Source organism: Sinocyclocheilus grahami, unplaced genomic scaffold, assembly GCF_001515645.1.
Source record: "Sinocyclocheilus grahami isolate Dianchi unplaced genomic scaffold, SAMN03320097.WGS_v1.1 scaffold147.1, whole genome shotgun sequence".
In the NCBI taxonomy this organism is placed as follows: Eukaryota; Metazoa; Chordata; class Actinopteri; order Cypriniformes; family Cyprinidae; genus Sinocyclocheilus; species Sinocyclocheilus grahami.
Window position 1 is genome coordinate 1,346,441 of NW_015505326.1, and position 15,020 is coordinate 1,361,460.

The 15,020-nt window shown below is 39.6% G+C and overlaps 2 protein-coding genes across 8 annotated transcripts in view; both read left to right on the forward strand.

The window, feature by feature from the left end:
• il1rapl2 (interleukin 1 receptor accessory protein-like 2) overlaps positions 1 to 3,717 on the forward strand; it is a 267,837-nt gene extending 264,120 nt beyond the window's left edge. For both annotated transcript variants that reach the window (XM_016281153.1, XM_016281154.1), the window contains one exon: positions 2,180 to 3,717. In XM_016281153.1, the coding sequence (XP_016136639.1) occupies positions 2,180 to 2,865 (686 nt within the window). In that variant the 3' untranslated portion in view covers positions 2,866 to 3,717. The remainder of the gene's footprint in view (positions 1 to 2,179) is intronic.
• A 417-nt stretch (positions 3,718 to 4,134) lies between these two features.
• The window catches only part of LOC107591881 (mitogen-activated protein kinase kinase kinase kinase 4), a 59,883-nt gene continuing 48,997 nt past the window's right edge, over positions 4,135 to 15,020 (forward strand). For 4 of the 6 annotated variants that reach the window (XM_016281155.1, XM_016281158.1, XM_016281156.1 and 1 more), the window contains exons 1-2: positions 4,138 to 4,337; positions 4,537 to 4,602. In XM_016281155.1, coding sequence (XP_016136641.1) covers positions 4,281 to 4,337; positions 4,537 to 4,602 — 123 coding nt within the window. In that variant the 5' untranslated portion in view covers positions 4,138 to 4,280. Of the gene's footprint in view, positions 4,338 to 4,536; positions 4,603 to 15,020 lie in introns of all 6 variants that reach the window. The other 2 variants (XM_016281160.1, XM_016281159.1) reach the window with 2 other exon arrangements.

Consider the following 15,020-nt stretch of genomic DNA (forward strand, 5'->3'; position numbering starts at 1 on the left):
TCTAGTCGTGTCATCTTTGGAAGACCAAACAAAGTAGTTTCGCTTTCACAACGAAACACACAGCGTCTTCACGACATGACGGCGGCAGCAACAATACTACAGCGAGAATAAAAGTTACGCCTTCTTTCTTTGCATGAACATTTGGGCATGTTATGCAAATTCACATAACTTGAAACTTGAAATCGCATCGTATGACCCCTTTTGCTAAAATAAATTTAGATTTTGTGCAAACAAATTACAATCAGGTGGCTGTTTTGCAACAAGAAGGAGACAGTTCTGTTCATAACAGTAGACCTGCTGGTGAAGAAGTGACAGGTACAAGAAAAATAGCCAAAATAATAATCATAATAAAAGTACACACATAAACAGAAGTGAGAAAACGAGATATCAAGGGAAATGAAGAAACTGGAAAGGGAAGGGAAGGTGCCGTGCGAGAGAGAACCTTTAATTACTTTGCACAGCCCGAGCCTAAGGATTTAGACATTTTTTATGTATAAATTGTTGTGAGTGTATAGCAGGAGGATCTAAACTCAGTCCTGGAGGTCCACTGTCCTGCAGAGTTCGGCTCCAACCCCAGTTAAACACACCTGAACATCTAATCAAGCTCTTACTAGGCATACTAGACACTTCCAGGCAGGTGTGTTGAGCTGAGCTGGAACTGAACTCTGCAGGACACCGGCCCTCCAGGACCTGTTTGGACACCCCTGGTGTATAGGATGGCATCTACTGAGACGTGGCATATGCACAGAGACGTGTGACATCTGCAGCAAACAGAGAGTCATGTGAAACAGGAAGAGGCAGTGCCATTCACTTCCTGTGAGCGATGCACTTCTCAGATGATGATGAAGGATTGCCATACACAATATGAAGAGTTGAGACACATTTAACAGCCACAGAAGCTTCAGGACTGCGATTAAACTTTACCTCATGTAAACTCAACATGTCAACCAAGCAATATGTCGATGCAATTGAATTCCTAAAGCACAGTTGTAGTAAAATATGTGGCGTATAATGATTTTAATCTTGATAAACAAGCATGTAAACACTTTAATTGCACCTATTCCACTCTGACCAAAGAGCGCGTGTGCTTGTGATGATCATGGATGACATGTGACGCTCCTGCAGTGATGCATACATTTGTAAACATGTCATTAAAGAAGGCTTGTTTCTTTGTCCATCAGACATCATTCTAAGGTTAGATCTTGTAGAAAACTTCAACTGGATGTATATTAAGTTTCTTCATGCATGTCTGTGGCACAAATGGAGTGCATTACAATATTGTGTTACTTCCCTAAAAAAAGTAACTAATTGCGTTAGTTACTTTTTATGAAAAGTAATGCATTACATTGCATTTGCATTACTTTTTCTCATCTGGGCTGGGCTTGCTTGTTTGTTTTCAATACAAAAGAGTTCTATTTTTGGCAAATGTAAAATCCCTTTCACACCAAAAGTGAAATGAATGAGTCTCAGACAGATTAGAATGCAGGAGAAGAAAGTTCAACACTCTTCAGGAATAAAATAAATAAATAAATGAAACACAAATGTTTATCTAAGGTCATTTTTGCTTATTTGTAAGGTTGAATTGGATCATCAAAGGTCAGCAGCAGCAAAGACACTGGTTAATAAAATGTGATTAAATACATAAAGGATATTTGTGTTATTTAACATATTTAATTATTGCAGGTTTGAGTCATATTCTGAGTTTGCATTTCCCTGTTTTTACTCATTTTGAGGAATACTGAATGTGTTTTTGTGCAGGTGAGATGAGTAAATGCATGTTCTCATTTAGTCTAGAACTACAGTAACATCATGTTCACACAGCGCACACAACACATCTGCACCCACTCCTGATTCTCTCATCATGAGGACAGGAGAGCCGTCAGTCAGTACATGAGGAAACAAAGCAACTGGTGTTACTTATTTGAAAAAGTAACTCAGATATTGTCTTGTAAATTAAAAAAAGTAGTGCATTAATTTACTAGTTACTTGAAAAAAGTAATCTGATTACGTAACTCGCGTTCCTTGTAATGCGTTACGCCCAACACTGATACAATCTATATTTAACTGTCAATGCTTTGCACAAACAACGGAAAGCTCTAAAAGCAGATGATAGTTGTCACTCTTTCTGAAGAGTCTGTGTTTGCTGGTGTGTCACATCCGTCTCTCTCTGTGTCTCTAGCGTACATCGAGGACCTGGCGCGCAGCGTGGAGCAGAGCAGGCGTCTCATCGTCGTCTTGACCCCTGAGTTCGTGGCCCGCCGTGGCTGGAGCATCTTCCAGTTCGAGCCGCGGCTGCACAGCATGCTGGTGACAGGCGAAATCAAGGTGATCATGATCGAATGCTCGGACCTGCGCAGCGTCATCAACTACCAGGAGCTGGAGGACCTCAAGCACACCATCCGAGTGCTGTCGCTCATCAAGTGGTACGGGCCCAAGAGCAGCCAGCTCCAGTCCAAGTTCTGGAAGCGGGTGCGCTACGAGATGCCTGCGAAGAGAAAAGAGAGCATGTCCCGCCGACAAGTCCTGGACTCGGGCGAGCAGGGGCTGTTCGGCGACCTGCAGGCCGTGTCGACCGTGGCTATGACCGCCACCTCGGCGTCGCTAGCGCCGGCTCACGTGGAGATCCCGGACTATAACGAGCCGGGCCACCTGCAGATGCACCACTTCTGCCGCAGCTATGAGTACGAGCTGCCCAGCTCTGCCATCGCCACGCTCAGCGGCCGGCACATGTACTGCAGTCTGCCCATGACGCTGCTGAACGGACGGCTGACACAGAATAACATCGGCAAACCCAAGAGAGACATTCACTTGAGCAGCCCGTTCGTGCCGCTGTCCGGACCAGAGCTTTCCAGTGACATCTGGTAGAGCGGCTCCGCCAAACACAGCTTCGCCGATCTCATCCTTCCTTCCTTTTGACCTGCATGAGTTCATCTTGTTAAGATTTAAAAACTAATACATAATGGTTTATCTGGCTCTCTTCCAGCCTTTAGTGTTTTCATACTTTGTTCCGACATATGAAGAGCTACTGATATTGTTTTCTTACTTGAATTTTGAGGTAATTATGCCATGTACAGTTATTACATCAAACGCTACATCTGCATTGTTTAAAGAGTTTATTTGACATTCTGACTTCGGTTGTTATTACAGCACAATAATGTAAAGACACATCAGCTCTGAGCTTTAAAGAATATTAGGTTCTATTTATGCAAATAATTCCTATTCAAATCTAATAAGCACATTGATATTGTTTGTAGCTAGTCGAGGAGGTATTTACATATTTGATACAACTTATCATTTGTCTTATTTCCTGATCGTTTGGCTGTTTTCTTCCTCAGAATTCGGTTTTGATGATGTTTTTCATGCATTATGGAAAGATACATTTAATGGTGTATCTGGTACTACGGAGAAAGCGTTCAGTGCTGGCAGTGATCAAGCACTTTTGATCAATACTGATATGTATTATCATTTTATTGAATTTGTATGCAATGTTGCCCACTAAAATGATAGATCACTAAAATCAGTGATTGGATTTTGTATACTCACGACTAGTATGCCCTTTTACTCTTCAGATACAGTCATGTGTGGAAGAGTATGAATATCCCAGCCATTATTTAACAAATTCTCACAAACCAAGCAGCTTGTCTGATTCACAGGTTTGTGGGTTTAGCCTATAAATAATTTGTAATATACCTTTCAAAAATAATAATTGTCATCAGACCAACAAAATAAATAAATATATGAGTAATTGACTCTGAGAGATGCCTTTTTTCATTTTTAGTTTGTTGTATGTGATGAAACTGACCATAAAGGTGGCAGAATGTTTACAAGGGCCAGCTTTGTGGCTGAAGCAAACTCTGATAAGCAGAGATTGGAAGCTTTGTTTTGTTGCAGGCAGAGGAAGGCGCAGCTTTTTCACTTTTTACTGGTCTTCCGGGTTTCCTGTGTTTGTCCCGAGAAACGCCAAATCCTACTAAAGCTAAGGAATAGCTCATGAATATTAATTAGATCGAGAGGCTGCTCCCAAGAGCGTCCAGGAACACGAGCTCATTAATATGTATCAGCCGAGAGCGCGCTGCGACACGATTGGCTAATCCGCCGTGTGAGAAACGCCTACTAACAACAACTCTTCAACTCAGTTCCCACTGCTGGCAGAGAGGTCCGTTATGTCGTTCAGATCCCTCGCTATAGTAGCATTAGATGCGCTGAAGATGAGCAGACATACTGTTCCTCGAGCCATGAACAGTTAGGAAACTCTGAACCCGGTGGACGAGCTGAGGGAAATGGCGAGAGACTTCACCACAACGAGTCTGAGTAACATCGACCTCGCCTCTTTACGGGTGAGTCCGGTCTGCTCTGTTTTCAGCGCTTTTCGGTCGAAGTTTCTGTCAGTGATTTACAGCGAGACGAACTTTGCTCTGAATGTCATTTAAAGCTCGCGAAACTCGTTTAGATGCGCTTGCTTCACTTGCCAGGCATGTGTGATGGTCTAGATGTGTGCATCAAAGCCCAGTGTCTTCATCTGACCCTTTATTTCAGGATCCTGCAGGGATCTTCGAGCTCATCGAGGTGGTCGGCAACGGGACCTATGGACAGGTTTACAAGGTTTGTGCTGGAAACTCGTGCTATTTAGTGAAACACGCTGGTTTTGTTTCTCCAGGGCCCTGCTGGTTCTCCAGCAGCAGTGCCATCAACAGTTTGTGGGAGTTCTACTGAAACCTGCAAGTGTGGTTTTGGTGTCTGACAGTCTCTGGGTGGAGCTCACTTCCTCATGAAGGTCAGAGCGTGTTTCACATCAATATCGGATCTTTAAACATCCTGTGAGATGTGTGACACCCTCATGTGGATCGTCTTGCGCAAGTAAAAGCAGTACAGTGTAGGTTAGGACAGCCTTAGGATTCCTGTTTCAGGATTTTATACTGTAACAGTGCATCATATAAGACTTTATCCATGCTGCTGCATGACACAGAGATCTCTGATACACAGATTAAACCCATCCATTAAAGGGACGGCTCACACAAAAATGAGAATCCTGTCATCATTTACTCATACTGTATGAGTTTCTTTCTTCTGTTGAATACAAAAGAAAGTATTTTGAATGTTGGTCCCCATTGACTTCCATAGTACCCCCCCCCCCCCCCCCCCCCCCCATTCCATGGGGAATAGCACCTTTCTTGATACCCATATTCTACAAAATATCTTCTTTTTATGAAAGATGTAGTAAGTTCATACAGGTTTGGAATAACATGAAAGTGAGTAAATGATGACATGGTTTTAATTTTTGGGTGAACTGTCCCTTTAAGAAAATTATTTGCGATTATTTAAATCAGTTTCAGTCTAGAGATGTTGCATTCTAAATCCAGGAATCTGCTTGGGCAGCATAATACAGTATTTCTTGATTTGCCCAGTGGTGAAATATCCGTTCTGATTATTAGTAGTAATTGCAGAACTAGTTCTGCATTTCGATGTTTCTTACACACATTTGTTTCCTCATGTATGAGGCAACACAGATCCAATGCACCTCAAGTGTAGTGTGCTTTCACTGTTACCACATCTTTAAAATCCACATGAAACGGAAATTGCGACCGGCTTTTCTTCTCTCTTGTGACATCATGCATGCAAACTTGTCGAAAAGTGTCTTAAAGGGGTCATATGATGCAATTTCAATTTGTCCTTTCTCTTTGGAGTGTAACAGGCTCTTGGTGCATAAAGAAGATCTGTGAAGTTGCAAACACTAAAGTCTCAAATCCAAAGAGATATTCTTTATAAAAGTTAAGAGTCAGCCACGCCTACCTACCAAAATCATCAACCTGCTGAGGTCTGGATTCAGAATCACACCGAAATTCAAAGTAAAAACTGAAGTTACAGGCTGATCAAACTTGCATGACTTTCGTCACAGCAGCTCATAGTGTAAGTCAGTGGTGTGTTTGACCCCCGTGTGCCTGGATGAACTCCTGACAACATCTAGACATGCTCCTGATGAGATGATCTGGAGGATCTCCTGCCAGACCTGGATCGGGCCATCAGTGAGCTCCTGGACAGTCTGTGGTGCCTTGTCTTGCGGTTGTCTCTCCAATGTACCTGTTGTGACTTTCATTGAAAGTGAAACTGATTCACAATCACATTTGTTTCCTAACTGGACAGACTGATCTCCCTGGAGTTCAACTGACTCTGTGTTTCCCGTGTTCCCTTAACTTTTTAAACAGTGTATTAGCATGTCTCCAAGGCCCAGTTCCACCTGCTATGAAGAAGGTTTTGATCACAGATCGGATCACACATCACCGTTTGCAGCTGCGAGTAACTAGAGTCTCCCCTGAAAACTGATTCTGCGACTGCATTTATGACACTGTCACTGTGCCGCTGTGTGTTGATGAAGCTCAGAAATAAATAAAAGACAACACAAGAAACAAAATAAGAAGGCGTGTATGTACATCAGATTATAGATCAGAAGATCAGTGAAGTCAAGCCTCATTTGTTTCTATAGTGCTTTGTACAGTACAGATTCAAGCTTCAAGGGCTAGACAGAAGAAAAAAAACAACAGTGTTAAAGTTGCAAACTCCATCAATTACTGAACTAATTAGATTTCAGGTGTAAAGGAGCTCTACATAAAACAATAGTTTCATTATTTAGCTCAAGTCATGACTGTTTAAATGTGCCTTCACAGTGTGATTATAATGAGATTTAGGCAATATTGTGAGTAGACTTCACCTCATGTAAACAGAAAAACCATACTTTGGTTCATAGTGATGTTATGAAGATAAAAAGTGTCTCACACAGCGTACGACAGTTAGCAGAAGAGTTAAGAGTTTTAAATATGGATATTTCTCTTACAAAAACTCATTGAGTCGCTACAGGACGTGTGGGACACTTTTTATGATGGATGGATGCGCTTTATTGGACTTCTTTTGGACTATTGAAAAAAACCCATTCACTGCCATTATAAAGCTTGGAAGAGCCAGGACATTTTTAAATATAACTCTGATTGGATTCGTCTGAAAGAAGGAAGTCATACACACCTAGGATGGCTTGAGGGTGAATAAATAATGGGCTAATTTTCATTTTTGGGTGAACTGTCCCTTTAACAGTTGTGTCTTATTATTAGACAGACATTTGTCCGTATCAGACAGCATGACGACAGCAAACAATCAAGTTTTTTTTTTAAATTTTTTTATTAAACATTATTCGAATGTTAACACTTAAGGCATATTTTAACAATCATAAATCTGTTTTTTTCCATGTTGAAACAGCATTTAAAGAGAAAAAAAAACAATACAGAGAAAAAAAAATAAAATAATAAAAATAATAAAAAGGGTGTGAGGGTCTTAATCTAATAACATGTATAAGTCCAAAGCAGAAAGAAGTTTCAAGGCATTTCTGTCCATCATCCATTGAAGGGATTTTGCAAATAACTTCAAATCATTCTTCAATCCAGTGAAATGGGGTTTAATCTTTAAATACTTACATCTGTATTTATTTATTACAGATATCTATTAAAAAATCTAAATTTTTTATCATTTATAAACACTCCAACTTTAATTGAGGTCACATTCAAAGGATGCAGCGATATATCTTTAGATTGTATCCAACTTTGAAATGAAAGCCAAAATTCATATACAAATTCACACTGAAAGAAAATATGTTCTACTGTTTCAATGTCTTTCTCACAAAATCCACATGAATTATTTTCCCAATTAAAGCTCTCTAGTAAAAAGCAATTAAGCAATTGGATGTCGTTTAAGATTTTAAATGTCACTTCTTTGGCCTTGGGAAGAATTAGGTATGATAAATATTGCTTCCTTGCTTCCTTCGCCTCATCCTCACTGAAGTCTTGCAGAACATATTTTCTTTTCAGTTGATTAGGATAATACTGTTTAGATAACACCTTTCTAATAAACTTATTTGAAAACTGTTTGCTATTTAACCCTCATGTGGTGTCCGGGTCCTTTTTGCTCTGAAAATGTTTTATTTTTCCCGAAAATACTAGTTAATGTTATTGCATTGGACTGACATTTTGTGACTTTGTTCACAAAGGGTATAACTACTTCTAAAAAAAATTGGATAATTTTCATACTTTTCTGGGGGAGATTTTTCACCTTGTTATACCTACGAGGTTACAGAGCAAAAAAGGCACTCCCTCAAATAATTTCTTATAAATCACTCATTATGCTATATTATCACCAAATATTGGATTCAATCTTTTTGTCAACTTCTTATCTTTCATTTAGGACTGGTTTTGTATTTATATTTGCTTCTGATTAACCGTAGGCCTCATTTATCTGAGAGTAGACACCTCGTTTTTTGAGTGAAAAAAGCATTATTTATGAATAATTTTCCCAATATTAAATAAAAACTGATGAAAATTTGCACTGTTTATCACACTAGTGTACTTTAATGTTTAATCAGGGAGTTTGCTTTGAAAGGCATTTATTTTGTACAAAATGGCACAAAGTCACACTTGTGGTGTTCCAGGGCAAAAATGACCCAGCCTCACAAAATTGCTTATAAATCACTCATTATGCTATATTATCACCAAATATTGGATTCAATCTTTTTGTCAACTTCTTTTCTTTCATTTAGGACTGGTTTTGTATTTATATTTGCTTCTGATTAATCGTAGGCCTCATTTATCTGAGAGTAGGCACCTCATTTTTTGAGTGAAAAAAGCATTATTTATGAATAATTTTCACAATATTAAATAAAAACTGATGAAAATTTGCACTGTTTATCACACTAGTGTACTTTAATGTTTAATCAGGGAGTTTGTTTTGAAAGGCTTTGATTTTGTACAAAATGGCACAAAGTCACACTTGTGGTGTTCCCGGTCAAAAATGTCCAGCCATTCAAAGTGAATGGGAAAGAATGAAAGTAATAGAAACTATTAGTGTTCAGGAGCATGTTGATCATGTTCATGTTCACAAATGTACGTGTTCTTGCAAACATAAAGGCCTTGGACCAACAACGCAATAGAAACTCAATTCCACCCATCTTTTGAAAAATTGCATTCGGGATGCTAAACCAAAAAGAATCTTTGTGACAAACAAAGGACTTCAACCATTTCAGTTTTAGTACACCATTCATCACAGAAAATTCTATAACATTCATGCCACCATCTTCAATACTCTTAATCATGTCAGCTTTTCTAATGTAATGGCATTTATCCTTCCAAATAAAATTGAAATGTATCTTGTTTATTAATTTAATCATGTTATCTGCAATTTCTAATGAAAAGGCAGGGTAAATAGCTCTTGATATACTCTCCATCTTAGATAGTAGAACCCTACCAAAAATTGTTATATCCCTTTGTAACCAGGAATTCAATATTGCTTTACATTTATCAATCTTTCTAAGAATGTTTTCTTTTTCCCTTACTTCTTTGTGTCTGGTGACCGTGATGCCCAAATATTTTTTTTAACCTGTATATTCTCAATTAAGCGAGCCGGTTGATTATTCAAAGCAAGAATTTCACATTTATTAATGTTCAATGTAACACCTGATGCTTTCGAGAATTGACTGATTGAATCTAACGCTGTGGAGATCTGCCTTTCATCTTTTAGAAATAGAGGTGTATCGTCTGCAAACTGACTTATTATGATGTGTTTTCCCATGATGTTAAAGCCATCAGATTTATTCATTCTAATCATGATAGACAGTAGTTCAGCAACCAATATAAATAATAAAGGCGAGCTGTTGCAGCCCTATCTAATGCCTCTCTTGACTGTAAATCGTGAACATGTGACATGCTCCAAAGCAACACAGCTGTTGATATCATTGTAAAGTAGACTAATTAAATTTGTGTACCTGGGGATTTATTCAATGATAATCCCAAACTCACATCATTCAGTTCTTCAATTCTTAAATCTGACTCACAAAGTTCTTTAAATGAATCATCAATCTTGGGTATGAATCTTTAATACTATTTAGAAAATTTGAGGAATCTAGTTGGGAATATGCAGAAGTGTAGAGATTATTATAAAATGTGAAAACTGTCTTCTCAATAGTTTTATTATCCTTACATTTTCCTGTCTTCTCTTCTCTAAATTACTGAAGTACGAGGTGTTCTTTTCTCCTTGCTCTATCCACTTTGCTCGCGATCTCACAAATGCACCTTGAGCTCTTTTGCAATACATATCGTGTAATTTGGACTGCAATATCAATAGTTTGTCTTTATCTTCACTGTTTAAGTCTGCCTTATCACAGTATTTACTAATTTCTTGGAACAGGTTACATTCTTCTCTTCTTTTTTCCAAGGCAATCTTCTTACTAATCTTTATGGAACTTTCTCTAATTCTATATTTTACAAATTCCCATTTACGGCAAAGACTATTTATAGTCTCATTATTTTCAATTTCAATTATTATTTATTTTATCTTTGTACAATATTCTTTATTTTTTAACAGACCAGAATTAAATTTCCAGTAGCCTTTATTTTTCCTTATTCAATCAACTGGATTTAATTTAATTTCTACAATACAATGATCTGTTAGCGGGGCTTTGGAAATCAAGATGTCTGAGGCAAATTCTCTAAACGAGCAATCCACAAGCCAGTAGTCAATCCTGGATTTACAGGTGTTATTAGGTTTAAACCAGGAATATTGTTTTACTCCTGAATTTAAACTTCTCCAAATATCTATCAGGTGATTTTTATTCATAAATTCCCCTATTGTATGGTTAAAGTGGTAGCTGTCAAATTTAGTGGGCCATCTGTCTTCCCATTCGTCAGGTGTCATATTCCAGTCACCTCCCATGAGAATAAAGTCTGTAGGATAAACTGTTTTGAGCTCTGATAAAGTGTTTGTAATTTCTTCAAGCATTTGTTTATTTTGGGCAACAGTTCTATGACCATATACATTAGTTAGTATGAAAAAACAACCATCAATTTTAAAACCACCATCAGCCAGTGACCTTGGCTGTCTGTCCTGTATGTTATTATATCACCTGGAAACCTATTAAAACAAAGTGCAACACCAGCAGACTTATTGGTCCCATGACTAAACCGTATTCGATCACCCCATTGGTTAGACCAAAACTTAACATCCAATTCGGCAGACATTGTGGTTTTTGCCCTTTCCAAATAAAAATAGTGCTTTTCTTTTGACCAAATCTTTTCGACCCCTCACATTTAACGAAGCAAATGAGATTGAACAATTGAACATTGCTGAAGATAATGAGATAACTATAAAACGAAGAAACAAAGAAAATACAAACAGTAAGAACTTAGTTTAAAGCTTATTTTTTACGCTGATTAACAAATACAAAAATAGTCCCATGTCCTCTTAACACACTCCTTTTACATCTAGTGTCAGTAGATCAAACCTTTCCTTCGTTTAACCAATTCGACAACCCTCTATGTATCCATACGGTCCGCGGTAGTAAGCACGCTTTCCATCCCGACGAGCCTGTTCAATTTGCAGCCAGAGTTTTTTCCTTGCCTCTCTATCCTCTAGAGGTAGCATCTCGGCAAGGCGGATGCCTTTCTCTCTGCATACCGGGGCATCCTTGCAGCGACGCCATAACTCCTCTTTGACAAGTCTCCGGACAAATAAGACAACTACATGTCTATTCCTGTTGTCTTCCTTTCGTCCGACTCTGTGCACAATGTCGATTGCTTCTTCGAGCTGTCGCTGTTCCATGTCAGGGGCGCGATCTCACTGAACAGTTGTATGATGTCGGCTCTAACGTTCTCGTCCTTTCTTTCCGACAAGCCTTTCAGTTTCAGACACCATCGCATCTTGTATCTCTCCTGGTCCCTGATTCTCTCCTTAAGCTCTTGATTTTCTTTGCACAGACGTTCGTTACACTTTTCCAGCTCGATAACTTTCCCCTTGCATTCCTTAACTTCTTGGGCATTGAACTGCACGGCTTTTGTTAGGCTAGCAATCATGCTGCTGCTCTGTTTAGCTTGCTCTCGAAGTTGCGTCAGTTGCTCATTGAAGTTCTTTTCCAAACTCTGAATGGCTTCCAGTATGGTCAGGTTAGAGACCTCATTTTCCTTTAATGTAGTTTTGCTCTTTTTCCCAGCTGGAATCTTACTCAGAGTTGTCGACGTGGAGTCTTTTCTTTTAGTGATTGTGCTAACCTTTCAGACACCATCGCATCTTGTATCTCTCCTGGTCCCTGATTCTCTCCTTAAGCTCTTGATTTTCTTTGCACAAACGTTCGTTACACTTTTCCAGCTCGATAACTTTCCCCTTGCATTCCTTAACTTCTTGGGCATTGAACTGCACGGCTTTTGTTAGGCTAGCAATCATGCTGCTGCTCTGTTTAGCTTGCTCTCGAAGTTGCATCAGTTGCTCATTGAAGTTCTTTTCCAAACTCTGAATGGCTTCCAGTATGGTCAGGTTAGAGACCTCATTTTCCTTTAATGTAGTTTTGCTCTTTTTCCCAGCTGGAATCTTACTCAGAGTTGTCGACGTGGAGTCTTTTCTTTTAGTGATTGTGCTAACCTCCATATCGTAGTCATGGTCAGCAGATTGTTTGAAAATCTTAGTGCTCATCGCAGCTTGCTTCTTTTCACTGTCCCCCTCTTTAATTGTCAGTCTGGACGGTTTGATCATACTTTTTTAATTGTTTGGAGCGTCTTTATAAGCAGAAAATCAAGATTTGGGACAATTTTGCTTCCGTCTCTGACGCGAGTGACTGTTCAACACGCCATCTTGCCGTGCATTTCAGCAAACAATCAAGTGGGAGAATGTGAGCGCTGTGTGCTCAGGCGTGGCCGTTCTCAGCGCTGTCAAAATAAAAGTCCTCGAACACATCGGACAAACAGGAAAACTTATCGGCCGATGCCGATATTTGAAAAAAATGCCAAATATCAGCTGATATATCGGTCGACCACTACTTGTGATGAACCCGGATGAGGTGTGACTCTCCTGCAGTGATGCACACATAAAGCAGCGCACCTCACTGCCAGCAGCCTCTGCTCTTACCTTCATCCAGAGACGGCATTACATCACATGTGAAGCGGATCTTCATCACGGCACTCAAAACCCATCCAGTCCATCCACTGAAGTGTGATTAAAACACGCTGCTGCACTTCTCCAGTTCTTTCATTGCTCCAGTCGGGGTTAAAAATAGACAAGCTCATATGTTTTGGCAACACGGTATAAATATATGTCACCACATGGAGCTTTGTTGTGAAAATAATAATAATAATAAAAATAAAATATAATTCTATCGGATGAGAACAAAACCTGTCTGAACTGAATAATGACACCCTTTTGTTGTTAGAGGTGCTTGATAGCAGAATTGGGACTGGTTTCATTTTTGATGAAGTTTGCGTCAATGACTCTTTTATTTCCCTGTTTATTACTTGAAGCTGCTTGGAAACAATCTCCGCTGGATAAAGTGCTTTAGAAATAAATGTGGCTTGACTGAGCGAAGCCCAGTTTACCATGGCAGCAGTCAGAAGTAAATGATTTCCTCTTTTGCTGTGTGATTATATTGTTGTCATAATAGACAGCAGCGTGTCTGTCTGGCTGTTTACACTGCTGATGCACAGACGCGTGTCTATATCTTCCAGTCGCCAGGCACTAACCACAAATACACCACTTTCTTAATTCCTCAATAAACTATTGCAAATATGTAACACAGAGGAAGTGACATCGTTTGTACCCTTTGTACAGCATGATGGGAAGACAAGTTATGATCACACTCCATTTATCAATATTTACACAAATTGTAGTGTTGACTATGTTTGAAAAAAAAGACTTTCAGCTCCTGTTTAGTATTCTTCAGTATTCATGTCAATGTATAAAGTATGATCTTTTCTATAATACTTGATATGATATATTTTACATTTACATTTAGTCATTTTGCAGACACTTTTATCCAAAGCAACTTACAATTGGGGAATACGTAAAGCGATTCTTCTTAAAGAGGCAAACAGACACAGGAAGTGCTAGGCATTGTTCAAATAAGTACAAGCTAGAAAGGAAAGGAATAAATAAAGAGAAAGACAAAGGTTTTTTTTTTTTTTTAGGATGAAATCAAGTAGCGTCGAAAGAGATGAGTTTTCAGCTGTCGCTTGAAAATTGTCAGGGATTCAGCATTCCGGATAGGGGTGGGAAGATCATTCCACCAGCCAGGAATGGTGAACGAGAATGTTCTGGAAAGTGATTTTGAGCTTCTCTGTGATGGTACCACGAGGCGTCGCTCACTAGCGGATCTCAGACTTCTGGAGGGGATGTAGATTCGTAATAGTGAGTGGAAGTAGGCGGGTGCTGAGCCTGTGGCTGTTCTATGTGCAAGCATGCATGCTCTTAAACTGAGCATTGCTGTAGTCCAGCCTAGAAATGACAAGGGCCTGGACAAGAAGTTGTGCAGCATGCTCCGTTAGAAAGGGCCTGATCTTTCTGATGTTGTGCGATGCAAACCTGCAAGATCGAGCAGCCTTTGCAATGTGGTCTTTTTAAGGTCAGCTGGTCATCAAAGATTACACCAAGATTTCTGACCAAAGTTGACCGGAGTGGCAGGGAAGATAAGAAGCTCAATCTTTGCCAGGTTGAGCTGTAGGTGATGTTCTTTCATCCATGCCGAGATGTCCGCCAGGCAGCCTGAGATCCGTGCAGCTACTGTTGGATCATCTGGTTGAAATGAGAGATAGAGATGTGTATCATCAGCATAGCAATGGTAGGAGAAGCCATGTGCCTGTATGATGGGACCCAGTGATGTAGTGTATATGGAGAAGAGGAGGGGTCCAAGAACTGATCCCTGAGGAACCCCAGTGACCAGTTGATGTGCTTTGGATACCTCCAGGACACCATGAAAGACATACCAGTGAGATAGGATTCAAACCAGTGAAGTGGAATCCCTGTGATGCCCAGTGATGAGAGGATCTGATGATTGACAGTGTCAAAAGCAGCAGATAGATCCAGCAGAATAAGAACTGATGATTTGGAATCAGCTTTTGCAATCTGCAAGGCTTCCGTGACTGACAGTAGCACAGTCTCAGTTGAATGGCCACTCCTGAAACCTGACTGGTTAGCATCCAGTTTGTTGTTCTGTGAAAGAAACAATGATACCT